Consider the following 16,733-nt stretch of genomic DNA (forward strand, 5'->3'; position numbering starts at 1 on the left):
AAACCTTTCACCTTTGTCGGGTTTATAAAATCTGTCGTTATACTCACACAATAGATCTATAGCTCCGCTCACAATCGCAATGTTACAAAACGCCGAAGAACAATCCCTTACAAATGCGAAACTACAAAATAAGTCTATCGATGCGTAAATTAAGAAACCGACGCTATTCACCCGAGGTATGAGTGCAAATAAAAAAATGTAAAGAAAATGTTTTAGCCCCGCGTATCTAGATGTCCCGCTGCGGTACCCCACATTGTTCTTAGACAAACACTTTCTTTATACGTGAAAAAGTTCTATTATTTATTTTTTAGTAAATCGGCCGCGACCTCTATTGTCCGCTCGACGATTTTAATGGTTGAATTAATTTAAGTCGAACAATTTTAAATTAGGCACCCAACCGTATTGTATCGGGAGTGGAATATGGAGAAAATAAACATGTATTTGTGGCGAAAAACACGTATCTGTGTCTGTAGTGGGAAAAAAAATGACGACTCAATCAGTAACCAGCCGTGTCGAATACCGTGACATGGTATCGCGAAATCTCACAATAAGTATGAGCGAGCGTGAAATTAGGCCGATATAAATGAGGGCTAAGTCATTCTTGGTTGATCGGTGTGACGATGGCCGCGTGGCGCGCTGTTGGCGTATTGTTGGCGTATTGTTGGCGCGGGCGGCGTGCGAAACCGTTTTGTTGATTTTGTGAGTGGTCGCCTTTCGTATGATTGTTGAACGTTGTCAATTAATTGTGTGTGACGGTTGCGTAATGGGCTCGCGTTTGTTTTTGTACGATTGCTCTGTTTGTGAGGCTATTTTAAGACACGTATGGAATGAATGAAACCCTTGTGTTTTCTAGGTCATGCGTTTACGTTCGGTTTATTACCATGCTGGAAAATGTAGAGTCTAGATAGAGCCTAGTATATAGCTCTTAATATGAGCTTAATCAAGATTGCATCTATGATTTTGCATGCTTTTACAAACTCAAAGCATTCTATACTTAGTTATTGATCCATTGTAGGTATACTCTATAATAATGTCCTTTTCGTTTTACAAATATTCACTACTTTCATTCGTCTTTACTCCTTCCGAATTTTTGTTGTCATAAGTTAGTTCAATTTATTTAGCTGAGTTTAAATATGAATGATTTGGTATTAGCAAGCTCGTGGCGTTTGTAATATGTAGGTAATCAAGACATAATTCACGGAACTATTTATGAACAAATATTGGCTCGTCAGTAATTTATTCCCTATATCATAAAATTTGCAAGAAAAAAGTGTATTAGTCATACAGAAAAACCTAGTAACGCTTTACCAGGAAATCGAACCTGCCCTAGCCGTTAACTAGCACTTGGCAGTAAAATCGTAGTAGTTTAGTGGTGAGTCGGCGAAGTTTTTACTACGAACGTAATAAGTGACGATGTCGATATAACTTGTCGACGACAGTTACGTTTTACGAGCGAGGGACCGTAGTATACGATCAAATGTGTTATAGCTTTTGTCAATTTATGACTTAGGGCTTTTTGCTAGCCCTTTGAATGACCCACTGCTGGACTTTTGAACTTTTTATAAGTGAATTATAAAGTTTCTGGAGAAAATTCTTGCTTTGTTTAAAATCTGTTTCCCTGTGCTAGATATTGTGAAGTTAAGAATAAATGTGGTTTAAAAAACTTTGTTGAAAAAGATCTATTGCCCACTATCAAATATGAAAATGTGAAGTAAAAGCCAAGTTAAATTATTTTTTCATAATTTTGCCAAGAACGCCATTCTGTAAAAACCACTATAAAACAAAACTGCATCCATTTCCATAGCCGATAAAAAATCGGCTTCCACATAATCACATAAGTAATATCCACTTGATAAATAATAAGATATAAACAAAACAATAATAAGCGTAAAAGCTAAGGACGGTGTTATACAGCATGCTCGAAGCGACTGGCGCGCGGCGTGCTTGTGGGCGTTCAGTGAGTACAGGCTGTTGCGTGTGTGCGCGTGTGCGTGGCCGTGCGACTGTGTGTCTGTGTGTGGCTGTGTGCGGCTGTGTGCGGCACCCACCCCAGGGTGAGCGCGAACATAGTCGGCACAAGTCGTCCCCTCTAGGCTCCGCCCCCAGCGATGCTCATACGGCTGACTTGGAATCAGATGGCTTGGCCAGTCGCAAGCGAGCCGTGACATCGTGAACGGTTCGCAGCCTCCGAACGTGCTCTCACTCAATACTTAGGGTATTCGATGATTACGCGCTACACTGACCATCGGGTGCGTTTAGAAACTTGTCAAATTAAAGAATTCCGGTTTACGGGATCACGCGTCGTCGCATCCCTATCGCGGACTGTGTAGTTTTTTAGTTTTTGTGATTTATTGTGTTGCGGACTTTTGAGTGAGTTCATTGATGCTACAGTGCCCCTGTTTTGATATTTAGGTACGTGACCATTTGTTTATAATATTAGGCCAATATGTAATACGGCTCCATTATTATTTTTGTACAATTTTTATTTTAGCAAAAATAAGGGACTTTGTATCTTACAAATTTACCGACGCTGCTGTTGCCCGGCCAAAGTATAAACATTTCTACATTTAAGTCTTCATGCTTAAACCTCTAGTAACTTTTAATTTAAGTAAGAAAAATATTAAGTAACAAACATAGGCATTTTAATAAAGTTATCTGTACATTATTTTTTCTCTATGTTCACAACGGCAATCTAAAGGTTTTCCGGCAACTTTAAAATTTATTTACAACTTTCATTCAGCTATAACAATCATAAACTTTAATGTAACAAACATACAAATTTTAAACATATTATAATGTCCATGGAAAATATGGAAATCTACAAGAACTTTACTATTTAAATAAACCTGAAATAAAATCATATTAATGCCTAAGTATATCATTCATTTACAAAAAAAGTATTATAGACAAACAATTAAAAATAAAAAAATAACTTAACTGTATATTAATTAAATTATTATTAAAAATAATAGTTACTAAAATATTTTCCTACTAGGTAGCACAAATTTAAATGTCCAAAAGAAAGTGAAAATCCCAATAAAACGAGTCTCTTTTAACAAATAAATTTGTCCTACCTGTATCCACATTCAGGCACCCATATCAGTAACTCGATATTTTTGTTTGGCCGCTATCTCACCGGAGTTTTTTTCTATGTAATTGTATCATTAGATTTATTCTCCATTGTCGAGGATAATTTGTAATAGTAAACATAAACGATTATTGTTAGTTTTTGCAAGTAATGTGATAGGTTCTGTGTGCAATTTTATTTTAATTTGTGTCTGTAGTAGCGTTTAAATGGTTGGTAAAAAGTTCTGGCGCCGGATTGGTGTACATTTCATTGCAAAAATTAAATGAGAAATGTCTGTCTCTTTCTCATATTTTTAAGTAATTAAACTTATACTTTTGGAAAATTAAATTCGACTACTTTTGTTATAAGTTAGAGGATTATTTTTATTTCTTCGTGCTATGAAAAAGAGTCTTGTGATTTTTTTTGGTACGTTAAAAATTTTAGTTCCTTTCCATTTCTTCTCGTTACAAAACGATTAAAATAGTCTGGCAATTTTTTACAATTACAAAAGTTTATGAAACGAAAGATGATTAAACTTGAATATAGTGTAAATACCTATTTTAAAAACATGTTTTGATCAAATCTATTTGGTCTGCCATTTTCTTTATCTGAAACTACTAAAATCTTGCCTAAAATACTTATAATCCCAAAACAACCAGTCCTAAGTTACCAGACAGACACACAAGCAAACAGTCACACAAATATATTAGAAGTATCCGAATAAGTATTGTTAATATTGTTAAATAGAGTACTTGGTCGGTAGAGCGAGCGCATAATTTCTGCGGTAACCGATACTTGGACACAATGGCTGACAGTGACGGGGGACCGGCTAATTTCGATAAAGATGTTCTTTCTTGTATTGTTGAAGATAGTTTTGTAAAAATTGGGTCAGGATAGTTACAAGCGTAGAGTTTTTTTGGATGTGAGTGAGTAGAGATAGAAATGTAGTAGACTTTTGATAATTTAATTTGGTAAGAAGTTTGTTGACTGATTAAATATGTGACGAGAAATTTGTTACTACCGACTAATATTATAAATGTGAAAATTTGTAAGGATGGATGTATGTTTGTTACTGTTTTGCGAAAAAACTGTTAGACGGATTTTAATAAAATTTTGTACACTTATAACTTTAATAGCATGGGACACTTTTTATCTTACATTTTTTTCACGCGGACAAAGTTGCGAGCAGAGGCTAATAGTCTAAAATTAAAGAGTACACAGAAGATACAATTTAATAAACTGCACATAAAAGTCATACAGAAGTAATATTTTTTGGACTAAGTTGTAAAGTCGTAAAATTTGTTTGGCAATGACATTAAAAAGAAAAAAAGTTGCAAAAAAAGTCTAAGGAAGCCGATATATAAAAAAATAAAAATCAATAAATCGAAACTTGTAAACCAAGCCGAGCGTGCCGACAAAGTACAAGCACAGCATTCAAATGTAACATTCACTATTATTTATACTTGAAAACCCATCGTTTCGAGTGTTGACATCCCTATTATGTAACAACTCCCAGGGGTGCCTCGCAAGGACTTTGTCATTTTTTTTCAAAGTATTAATGACATATTTTTGACAATGAAAGACATAACCATTGACAGTTTGGCAAAGAATTCTCACATGCTGTCATTACACGGTGCTAAATGCAATTCTGCTGGTACCTTTACGTTTAAATTGATCAATGACATTGTGACGCTAATATCTTTATAAGAAAAGTGTAAAATTGTTCACGTTTTACTTTACATTTTTGAGATTAAAAAGCTTGTTTAAAACCGTAATTTTGAACAGAAAGTTTAGTATGATAGAGTTAACAAATAATAACACATAAGTATTATAATTAAACTTAGTTGAAAATACATGCATAAAATTACGCTTTTTTCCTGTACACAGAGACCAAAAAATATAAGAAAACTAAGCCGAAAATGTTTAAATAATCTCCACTTACTCCCAGTATTACGATTCCAAAGTCATATTAGGTAAAAAAAAATAAAAAATATAATCTGTGACGGCCTCAACATAACACCTCTTTGGTCTCAATAGCCTCACCCTTTCTTGATGAGGCTTAATAAGGATTAAGATAGAGCCTTTTTTCAAGTAAAAAGCTTTTGATGTCCTCTTAAGTTTTGTTTTTTCATCGATATTACCCGTTTGAATAAGTCGATGACATTTTAAATATGATTCATTAATAAAATGACGTTTAAATATGTTCACCTTGGCGGAATATGAGATTAAATTGCCGTCGTAATTTTATATGTATGTGCTTTCTTGCTTAATGTTGTAGTGCAATTTTAAAGCCTGCTTATGCTACCGTTGATTGTTGTTATAATAAATTAATTGCTCCAAAACTAAGATTAATTGGATTAAATTAACGCGAAGTGTGAATTATTTAATTAAAATATTTAGACTGTTAAGTGTAGTTTTTGTTTTTGTAATAATTAAGTCACGTTATTTCGTAAAATGAGGAAAAGTTTACATAAAATTACTGACCAAAGTACGGGTTGATAGACATCACGCGCTGAAAAAGTTTGATAACTTATTTGTAGCTTTTATAACTAGAACTAAGATTTTAAAGTCATCAAAATAAATAATATTAAAAAAATGTAACTTGAGTTTTAAATTAAATAATATAAAATAAAAATAGTACCAAAGCCAATCGTTACAGCCTAAATCACTCAAAGACAACTTTTGAGACAAACAAAATAAAATGGCAAAGACAACAAGAAAAACAGCGCCTAACTAATTAAAAAAAAAGCAAGTAGCAAAGGTAACATTCAATACAGCTGAGATCGCACTCAAAAATCGTCTTTCCATAGCTTACATCTCAGTTTAGCGTACTTAAAATTGATATCAGAAAGAGCGGTATCTAACTAGAGTGTTGACTAAGATGGTATTTATTCATCTCGCTACCGAACAGTGCCCAAAGGTGGGTCATTCAAAGGTAGTGTCAGAATAGAAATAAATTACTTACAAGTGCTGGCCGGCCGTTGTAGCCGGTACAGCCAGCAGACGAGCCACGCCGATTTGTTACATTGATTTAAAACTGACATGTAGAGATAGCAACGATTGATAAGATTTAGAAATCAAAAATTCTAACATGTAGTATTGAGATTTTGTGGTGGTAACTAATGGTGAATAACCATTAATTTAATATAGAAACGATGTAGCAGATTTGACAGAGTCTTATAAAACCAAAAATTAGGACAATTTATTTAGTAATATCATTGAAAATAATCAATTACCAATATTTTTACTCGTTATTATTAACGAGGTAATAGATGTTTGTTTTTTTCTTGCCGCTCGAAAACATGACATGCAAAAAAAATTTTGTAATAGAAATAGTACCTAACATTAAGAAAATGCCCATGACTGTGTTAATGTTGGGCCAGGGTCTCCTCCCCAACGAAGGAGGGATAAAGCATTGAGTCTAACATGCTGAACTAGTGCGGGTTGGGGACTTTACATGCCCTTAAAAAGCTGTTAAAGAAACGTTCACATAATAAGTCATATAATCTAATAGTAAAGTATCCCCATCAAAATTACAGCTTAATTTTCTTCCATCATTGCCTGCCATCAGTACCGTTTGATTCGACAACCGCACACAACAGTGGGTAACGTGTAGCGTCGGCACGATAAATCAATCGTCCCATTGTGCACCGAACAAGGCCTACTCACCTACACACTGCACACTGCACAGAAACTCATAGAAATGGACATAAAAAAAAGTTAGCTGTAATGCCTTTTTGAAAGTGTAAACTAATTTTTATAGTATTTTATAATGTTGCCTTGATTACACGGGTGGTTGGAATGTGAGTTTAAATCATTAGACTCATCGTGTTGGTATTCGAAACACTCATAATATTATTATTATACTAACTTCTGACCGCGACGTCTAACGCGTCAAAAGTATCCTATGTGTTAATCCAGGTTATAAGCTATCAGTGTACCAGATGTCATTAAAATTTGTTTAGTAGTTTTTTCGTGAAAGAGTATCAAACATTCATCCGCACAAACTTTCGCATTTATATTATTAGTAGGATCATTCTATACTTTAAAAAGCAACTCCTGATAATTTAATAGTGTATATTAAAATATGCATAATGATTCAGATGCAATAGTAAAATTCATTTCAACTGATCTTTACAATTAACACACAGATTCAATCCATAAACATTAAAAACATCATCCAATTTCATCTAAAACAAAGTTCAAACACCACATATTACATGAGACAAGCACACACGCAAACAAACAAACAAAAAACGCGCGATGACACTCTAAAACTCAAAGAACGCAAGAACGTTCGTTTACTGCAAAACCATAGCACTGTTAATTATGTATACAGAGCTTTATTTAAAAACGTAGTGAAAAGGAAGAGGCCTTCCTTTGAGGTTGCAACTTAAAGTAAGTGCACTTCACAGAATCGTATATGTTTTGTATGTGATATTTTGATAGGCACGTGCATTTATAAGAGCCCGCTTTGATGACGTCACCCTGTTACTTTTTTCTTTTTTTGTGAAATTGGTGTACTTGTGATGCTGACAGTTGTAAGCTTTATGACTGATGTTTTTGAATAAAAATGTTCGAAATAGACTCATTTTTTAAACTTATTTCTTATTACTCTTTGGCCCCATTTTACCACTTTTCAATAAAATTGAATCTATTAAATATATCTATGAAATAAGTGATTAGATGAAATTTTGATAGTCGTTTTCATACACTGGTAATTTATTAAGCAAGTAGGTAAATTTACACTATTTTTTGAAGACTGAAACTAACCCTAAAATTAAGAAAACGACACACATTTTTAAGGAAATCTTGTCAGTATTTCCAAGACACAAAATAACAGCCGTAAGTAGAAACTCAAATCTTAACATAAAAACCAGCTTTTAAACTGAAAAAAACCATTTATTTTCTATCTAATAGTTATCGGATAAAGCAAGGAATACGATTAGAGCATGTGTTCGGGTAAAGAGAGGTATTAGCGGCACCTGCACCGGAGTAACGACGCTGAATCAAAGTGAAACTAATGAGGTGCAACGATACATCCGATCCTTGCAACTAAGACACGTAGGGAAGGAACTTGTCGACAATCTTGTTATAAAAACACATTTTTATGTCTTGTTTGGATGTTATGTTTGAAAACGGTTACTGGTGTGAGCAACATTTTTGAGTGAAGGTTAAACAATTTTTTTTTCAGATAGTATTGTTAAATGTACATAAATATTTTTTTATTTATAGTTGACAATTTTTTAATAATGGTGCTAGATTAGACGAGAAAGTAGAGTATCTATTCTTCATTTTGATAGAGCAAAAAAGTGTTAAGTAAATTTGGGCAACTTAATTATTATTATTACAAAAATATACATATTATTATCTGAATATGCAAAAAACTGAAACCCTTATTTTAAGTAGTAAAAATTTGAGTAGTAAAAGCTCTTGTTACCCAACATTCTCTTGTCTTTTTTTACTTGCAACTACTAAAAACAATAAGTAAAGCTAAACAAGTGCAATGAACATCAACAAAACCAAACAAAATCAAATAAACAATGAAAACCCCCGTGCAAGCAAAACTTTGGATCATAAAACTCTATCTCAGCAATTACCGTAAAAGTAAATTTCTATTACACTCAGAATAGCGGAGAAGTTATCGACATGCCAACATTATCTCGGTGAGCTGAGCTAGAATTTAAAATCGTTGCCGACGACTTTATTCCCGTTTAAAGTGCTTTGCATGCAGCCTCCGTGGCAGCCTTTGACGCACTCAGACAAGCCACTTACAACGAAAACTGTGTTTTTTTAACATTCCCAACAACGTTTAGGTACCTTTTTTTCTCTACAGATATTTTTAAAACGTCTGAAAAGTTGCAAATGAGATTCTATGCGGCCAGCGTTTGTAAACATAGATAATAAAGTTATTTTAAAAAGTTAATACGAAGAATTTTTGGGTGAACTTGGTTATGATTTAAAATTAAAACAAATATTGTAATATTCATTTTGATTGCTGTGATAATATTTTGGTGTGAGCCAATATACATATGAGGAGAAAATACCGCGTGAGTGACTGGTACTTGCGTGACCGATTCATTAATTAATTATCATATTCCATTAACCGTCAAAATTCACACGTAAAACTACGACAATTTTATATCAACTGTTTATATACTTTAATTATATCAATTTATAAATTACAATCGAACAATAGTAAAACCAAAACTACGTTATAGTAAGTTTTATAAAAATGTTACTTTTAAGTAATTTATTTTGATAACTATTAAGCAGATCAGCGTATCTCGAATCCTGCTTAATATACATATCAAAATGAAGGTCTACATGATCCTATAATAAAAACTTCTACTCAAAAAGCTCTAATAGTTTAACTAAAGTACTACACTTCAAAATTTCACAAAAAATAATTCAGTAATTTTTGCGCGAAAGATTAACCATCGATAAAAACATTCGCGTTCATAACACTTATCAATACCATATCTACAAAATATATACAAAAAAAAACAAAATAAATATATTTCTTACTTTTCCCACATGCAGTACAATAATTACGCTAATTAGAAACAGTTTCCTTGGCCAGTGGTAACTGAATGCCGGGCGGAGTAGGGTTCAGATAAAAAGTTAACACAAAGGCGCCGCCGATCAACCGCCAGATAACAGACTTGATTGCTCGTCATGTATCATATTTGTTATTTTTCATGTGAAGAGATATGTTATTGAGTATTTGCGTATGTAATTTAAAGAAATAGTAATGAGTGTTATTGTTAATTTGTGCGAATTATTGCGAAAATGTTCGTAATGAGGTATAGCTTTAATAATTAAAAGATAAACATATACTTTTTCAGTAATAATGCACATTAGCGCAAATAAAATTTTATAATTACGATGTCCTTTGTCTAAAACAATCCGTAGTGTCTCCACAATTTTCGGTTGTGTGTCTCTTTACTCTCTAAAACAAGTTTAAAGTTAAGTTTACTGCTTTAGTTTAATTTTTAAGTTAAGAGACAGAAAAACATGAAAGTAACACTGCAAACAATAACAAACATACAGTCATGCAAAAATCAAGTGAAATCCGCTTCAATTAAAGTTCAGGGTGAAACTCCCGGCACAAGGCGGTCTTGCCATTAGTGTCCAAACACACGCCGATACTCGTGACTTTATATTACTCCGGGTACTTTAGACCCTCGCTTTGACTAGGCTCAAAGTGAGTGTTCAATTTAGGCGACCCCTAACCTCCTTCGAACCATTGTACCCTCACCTCGCAGGGGAAAATATCAAAGCGAAATCATTCGATCGGCAGCACGAAAAGATCAAATATATGTCCCAATATTTGTACCTGTGACTTTTAATGCGAATAGTGGATTTGCAATAAAGATATTCGACTATTCTCTTGAGATATTTTTCTTATATTTATTCACCAAATAAGATGAGACAAATTTGACGTAATATTTTTTTCTCTTAACAAAAAATCAAGAGCCTTTATCGTTCAAGCGAATAAATGTTAAGTATTAATAATATAGGTTATGTAGGCGTATTCATGTTCCTAGAAAACGTAGATCTCTTTTAGAATTCAGTGTAATAGATATAAATACTAAGGTATTATGTGTATTTTCTTACTTTATTATACTGACATTTCACAATGTGCCATGTATTTTTAGAAATCTAGAATTTCTTTTTTTACGTTTTAAGCACTGAAACAACAAACCGTCTCGTTCTTGTAGAGGCTGGAAGCGTGACTTGAATATAGAGAATAGACTAGGAGATGTGTAGTAACTTGGTCTAAAGAGCTAAAGCTCTACCTAATTCTTTAGGGCAATAAACGTAGTAAGTATATGTATTTCAAAACGAAAATCACTGTTGTAAAATGGTGCATTTCTTAAATTACCCTAATACTTTATTAAGTAAGCATCTTTACTTCTAATATCTCTATAAAGAACAGTGAAAAGTTCGACTAATAAATCATACATTACAGTGTCAAACTTTGATCAATCAATCAATACATCATTGTTACAAGTACGTACAAATCGCCTCGCAATTCTTTGAATACAAATCACGCACGTTATATAAGGCACAGTATGGCCTCCACATGAGCTAATCACGCCGACATCTCAGTCAAACAATAAAACTAAACAAAAAGTCTCGTACGAACGACTACCGTTCGACAACACGATGGGTGGCACGATATACACACTATCACCGCATCTAACTTCATTACTACCATCTAACATTGATCATTATCGGCACTCACGAACCGCTCCGACTATTTGTACTATGCAACAATAGATGGCGCTTTCCAACTAACACACAATTCAGCACCATCATCTACCAATTAGTATCCACCGGCTCTTTCCAACACACAACAATACTCACCGGTCAAAGAGAGACGGCGAACGAAGGCTTCAAAGGAGCGTAATGACGAGCCTTGATTGTAATTGATGATGCGATTGTCTAATGCCGTATTGGGGTCAATAAATTTCTTTAAACGTGAATTTCTTTGTTCGCAGGTCACGAAGTAATGGCGGTTTAGGTGCGCTCGCGCATATCCGACATAGTTTGGGTTAATTTGGTAGTTGAAAGTGTAGGGTTGTTCGGTGTTCGGTTGGCGGGTCGCGGGGCGTGGGGGGCAAGTTTGCGGGGTGGCTCTCCACGGGGGCTGGGGGCGGCCGGCGCCGGCGCCCGCGCACGCCGCCACCACGCTGGTCGGCGGGCTGGTCGCGCCGCCGCGGGAACCAACCACGGCGGCTGAGGCTTTCTGGAAAATGCCGCATAAGGGTAAGCATATATTTTCACTCATTACACCAGTTCCTTCCATTCTGACCCATTCTGATAAAAAGCTCTAACAGGAGTTATTTTACATGAAAAACAAAACCACAATGCACCACTCCGATTGCCAAAGTTTTCTCACAAAACATTCTGTAACCTAACAAGATCCTTTGTTCACAATGAAAACATAGAGATAAACAGTAACTCGGCAAAAATTAACCCGGCAACTTACAAAATGAAAGCTTATACAGCATATCTTAACAAAGTTGTGAGTTATAACAAAGAGTCGCCGGTAAGTTGAGCCGAGTGCTAAGTATCAATAAGTGCTAACAAGTAACAAGCTACTACTTGTTTACAACGTTACAACTATTCAAGTTTACATCGGAGAGCTAAGTTCTCGGCTTGCTAACTAACTGCCTTTGGATTTGGTTTTGTTGAACACTACTATGAGTTCTCGATTGTAACTCGAAAGTTTGTTGTGACGTTGAATAAGCTTAACTTTAGTGAGTCTAGACGCGCAAGTTTGCTATTAATCTCAAGTTAATAAAACAAATTTTAATTTAGAATTAGTAGACTTTTAACTACAGCTACTCATGCATGTGCAAGGCTAGAGTGTGCACTGTTTCAAGTATAAATAAAACTATTGTCAAAACAATGGCATCGATAGTAAAGTTTATCAGTACAGAATATCCAAAGTGTTACTATGTTAAGTTCTGTCTCCAAGGTCCTTAGAATACTACTTTTGATTCTGTAATTATAAATCTGGTCGTGGTCCGCAACAAGCAAATTATAATTATCAATAACGCTACGTTTTCTGAAATTTGACTGCCTAAAGAAAAAAATGCTACATCATTATTACGTCACATGAAAACGATTCGAGATTCTCACTTCCAAAGCTCGAACTCACCTTAAATCGACAACTCATAGTAGTACCCACAAAAGCCACTATAAGTTCCCGTAACCAAGCAACCGATGCACTTAGCTGGACGTAACTTAGCCCCTATGTAGACTTAATCAAGTGCACGTCACAACTTGCCTACTGTTTAGTGCTACCTATTACTTAGACCTTTATTTGATGAGAGCTTTAGATTAACGTGGAGTTCAGTGACTTGAATGTTTGTTGATGTGTTCGTACTATTGTAAATTCCAGACTTTGATTCCCAATTGAAACTAATTCTGTCTTGGTCTTGGTTAAATGTCGATATTACTACAGTTCTGAATCCATGACTAAAGCGAAAAATAAGGTAAGGTATGAGTGTAGTAACCATTTTTCAAAACTAGTTGTGAAATAATGACTGAAAACCATTAAACTATACGTTACAAGTAAAACCGCAGAATAAGTAAAATTTTAAATTATTTGAGTTTGCAAGCTACAGTTTAAAAAAACATATTGTTAAGTTTTGTTCAGTTTGGTTTCAGTTTTAGACATATCCTTAAAATTAATCATCGTATACAGTTACCTACTTAACAATAGAAAAATTGCTCTGTAATTTTCTATATAATAACTTTGTTTTAATACAAAAGTAGTGTCTACCAAAAAACCGTACAAATTCTTGTCAAAACTCCATAGATATCAGTTCAAAAGTTGTTAAAAGAGGTGAAGTTAATGTCTCGTCAAGTTTGAAAGTTGTTAGACATAATTAACGTTCCGCGGGAACGCTCCTTGCATCAGTTACAGCAACTGGTCTTTGTGGATAGAGCACGTTTACAAAACAAACCATCTTTAAAATGTATTTATTTACTTAATATCAGAAATTATATGTGACTTTCAGTTAATAAGATACTGTCATGGTAATAGTATTTTGGCAAAACAATTAAATAACTGAAAATTTTCTTTTAATTTGACATTTTCTTGACATTTCGACACACAAGAAAATAAATTATATAATTACCATATAATTTTACCTATAATATAGTAGTTTTCTATGTATTTCAGTTACAAAAAGACTTTTCAGTTTACACTTCAACTTGAGTAACATTTCAATATTTCTCAGTGAGATTCTGTTGTAAAGGGCTTTAACAAACTCGAAATATACTCGATCACACAAATAAATGTCCGTTAAAATCGAATCAATGATTATGTTCAACAGTAGTGGTCGTGTGAAAACCATTGCAACACACATCAATTTGAATCAATTTGCCATTTACACGAACCACTTTTACAAAGTTCTTAGTAGACTCTACCATCTACCATATACCAGTGCCTCAAAAATTTCTCAAGACTTTTTTAATACAAAAAAAAAACAATTGACAATCTTGTTATCAAAAACAAAAACTTGAACTTGAAAATCCAACATATATATCAGCTTAGCCTTTCTTCCAAGCTATGTTGGAGTCGGCTTCCAGTCTCACCGGATGCAGCTGAATACCAGTGTTTTACATGGAGCGACTGCCTATCTGACCTCCGCAACCCAGTTACCTGGGATAACACGATATCCTTCGGTAAGACTGGTTGTCAGACTTTCAAGCTTCTGACTACTGTTAACGACTGCCAAATATCTTCGAAAATGACAGCCGGGACCAAACAATGAAAATCCAACAGTACTACAAAAAAGAAAAGCCATTAAATTGTTTTTACTTCAAATTTAAAACTCGAAAACCAAAAAGAGTTTCGCTGCATCTAAATTATGTACTAAACTGTCTAAGAAGCATTATCTGTGTTCAGCCATAACTTTAAGATATTCGTCTTAATCCCTTACATTTACATAGCTTTAAGCTCCACCTCTGACTCCAAGCTCCAAGGTACGACCGGCCAACTTCGCAAGTTTGCAACTCGTTAAAGTTAACTGACCTTTTGGCAAATACGCGTTTACTGTTTGTTCAACCAGCTTTGTAGTGTATTAAATGCGGCACATTTTGTGGGCAATTTATAGTAAAAAAAGTATTTCAGCAATTAAATACTTACGCTTGCTTAATTTGATGAGATTTGATTACTTATTTGTGGTCACACCGAAAAGCCATTAGACGTTATGAAAAATAAACGTCAATGAAATCGTAGAACCAGACACAAACGCAAATCAACGAAGTTTCGCAAAAAACTTCGTTATCAATGCCTAACAAATTAGTTTTTGCACCAAGTTTAGACAGTTAATCGCGAATTGAACCTCACAATATACCTAAATCCATTAAAACCGGTGACTTAGCTTAAAGCATAACAGAAATATAATTATGTTCCGCCATAGCCAAGCCAAGCAAACGGAGCATGCGACAATTGTGTCACATTAAGCGCCAGATAAAGACAAATAGACCGGAAAAACAGTTGTTGGAGAGGGATAAATAGACTTTTCTTTGTTGCTGCACTGTAGGAATTTTAATGATTGAGTACCTCGCTTCGGGCTGACTATGTCCGATGAAACGCTTTGAATATTCAAATTTTGAATTTAGAATAGCTAGAATGTTTCCTGGTCTTAAAACGTTACTAGTACCACAATTATTAATATATATAATTATGACATTCAATTCCGTCATTTTTCTTCTAATCAGTGTAAAATGTATTTAGTTTTAGTCACTTTTAATTTGGGTTTTTCGTAATCTTCACTTAATCAATTCTTTTTTAGTTAATTAAAGAATCACAGTAAACAACACTCCAAAATTTAATTAAATAAAAAGAAAAACGTTTATAAACAAACTAAACAACGATCATACCAGAGACAATTGTCTTAAGAGCTTATTATTTCTTTTACAACTGTAAAAAAACATTATTCTCAGTTGCCAGTTACATAAGCCCTTTAACAAAGGCTAAAATGTATAAAACCACAGAGTACTTAGCACTTAGACTAGTTTATCTTTTTAACTGTATTCTCAATGACAATTTGTAAAGACAATGCCCCAAGTCTTTTGTTAAAAGATATTAAAACTTGGACGTTTGTGTTTTTAAAAAGTTTTTCTTGTTCGTAACAATGAGCTTGCGTGTTTAAGAAAAATAGGATAATACAGAAATTATTTTGTAGAAGGAATTTTGTAACGGTTTGTAAATAATCACAGATTTGGAATATTATAATAAGTTTGTATAATTTTCTTTTATTGATTGTCTTAATGTTTAGTCGCTCTCTACCTATCCGTATGGGCAAAAGGCGTGATTACATTTATGTATGAAGATTGTCTCATTAAGGTCTGTTTCATAATTTAATGTTGCTTTAGTACTTTTAAACAGCCGTCCATGTATAGAATAGCTGTCCTAAAGATAGATCTGACTAATGAGAGCAACTGGCTATAAATGTCCAATATGTTACTTAACATTAATCATTTCATCAATAGGTACTACAAATAAATTATTAACAAACGCAAATAAAATATAAAAAAACCGTTGCATCTCTGACTCTATGCGTCTGTAACACGGAGAGTAGTAAGTCAATGGCGGGTTTTTTGTCCATCCACTAAAGGGCGTGGTTGATATTCGCCATAAATTATGTCATAGCGAAACAAACCGTACCCATGGCTGTTAAAAGGGTGTGTTTCTCCATTTTTTTATATAACAAAATACAATAATTTTATAGCTTTCAACTTGCAAAAAGCATTTCGACGTATCTTTACTTTTTTTATATTCAGTAGTTTAAAAATTGGAATGAAATATTTCTTTTTTATAGCTGTCCGATATATGCAAAGCCAGACTGCCAGCAACATATAGAGCGGTGGAGGTCCGTAAGCTTTTAGTGAGAGCACACGTAAGCTTGCAACATGTGTTACGTTATGCAGCTATCTACTATCTACCCTAGTTCGGAAACTATTGCATTGTTTACTTATAATAAAATCAAATTTTATGTATGAAAGGTTATAAAAATATATGATCACATAACTAGTGTATTATTTACACACTTCAATTCAAAAAAAGAAAACAATTTTGAAATTTAAATAAACCGTCTAAACAGGTTTACCGCCTAAGCCGATACTCTATGGTGAG

The 16,733-nt window shown here is 33.9% G+C and overlaps 1 protein-coding gene across 4 annotated transcripts in view; it reads left to right on the forward strand.

Annotated features, from left to right (window-relative positions):
* Positions 1-2,056: 2,056 nt before the first annotated feature.
* Positions 2,057-16,733, forward strand: part of toy (paired box 6 protein twin of eyeless) — a 70,562-nt gene continuing 55,885 nt past the window's right edge. Inside the window, exons 1-2 of one of the 4 annotated variants that reach the window (XM_076125749.1) lie at positions 2,057-2,412; positions 11,575-11,842. In XM_076125749.1, the coding sequence (XP_075981864.1) occupies positions 11,830-11,842 (13 nt within the window). In that variant the 5' untranslated portion in view covers positions 2,057-2,412; positions 11,575-11,829. The remainder of the gene's footprint in view (positions 2,413-11,574; positions 11,843-16,733) is intronic. The other 3 variants (XM_076125751.1, XM_076125748.1, XM_076125750.1) reach the window with 3 other exon arrangements.

Source organism: Anticarsia gemmatalis, chromosome 18, assembly GCF_050436995.1.
Source record: "Anticarsia gemmatalis isolate Benzon Research Colony breed Stoneville strain chromosome 18, ilAntGemm2 primary, whole genome shotgun sequence".
NCBI classification, from domain to species: Eukaryota; Metazoa; Arthropoda; class Insecta; order Lepidoptera; family Erebidae; genus Anticarsia; species Anticarsia gemmatalis.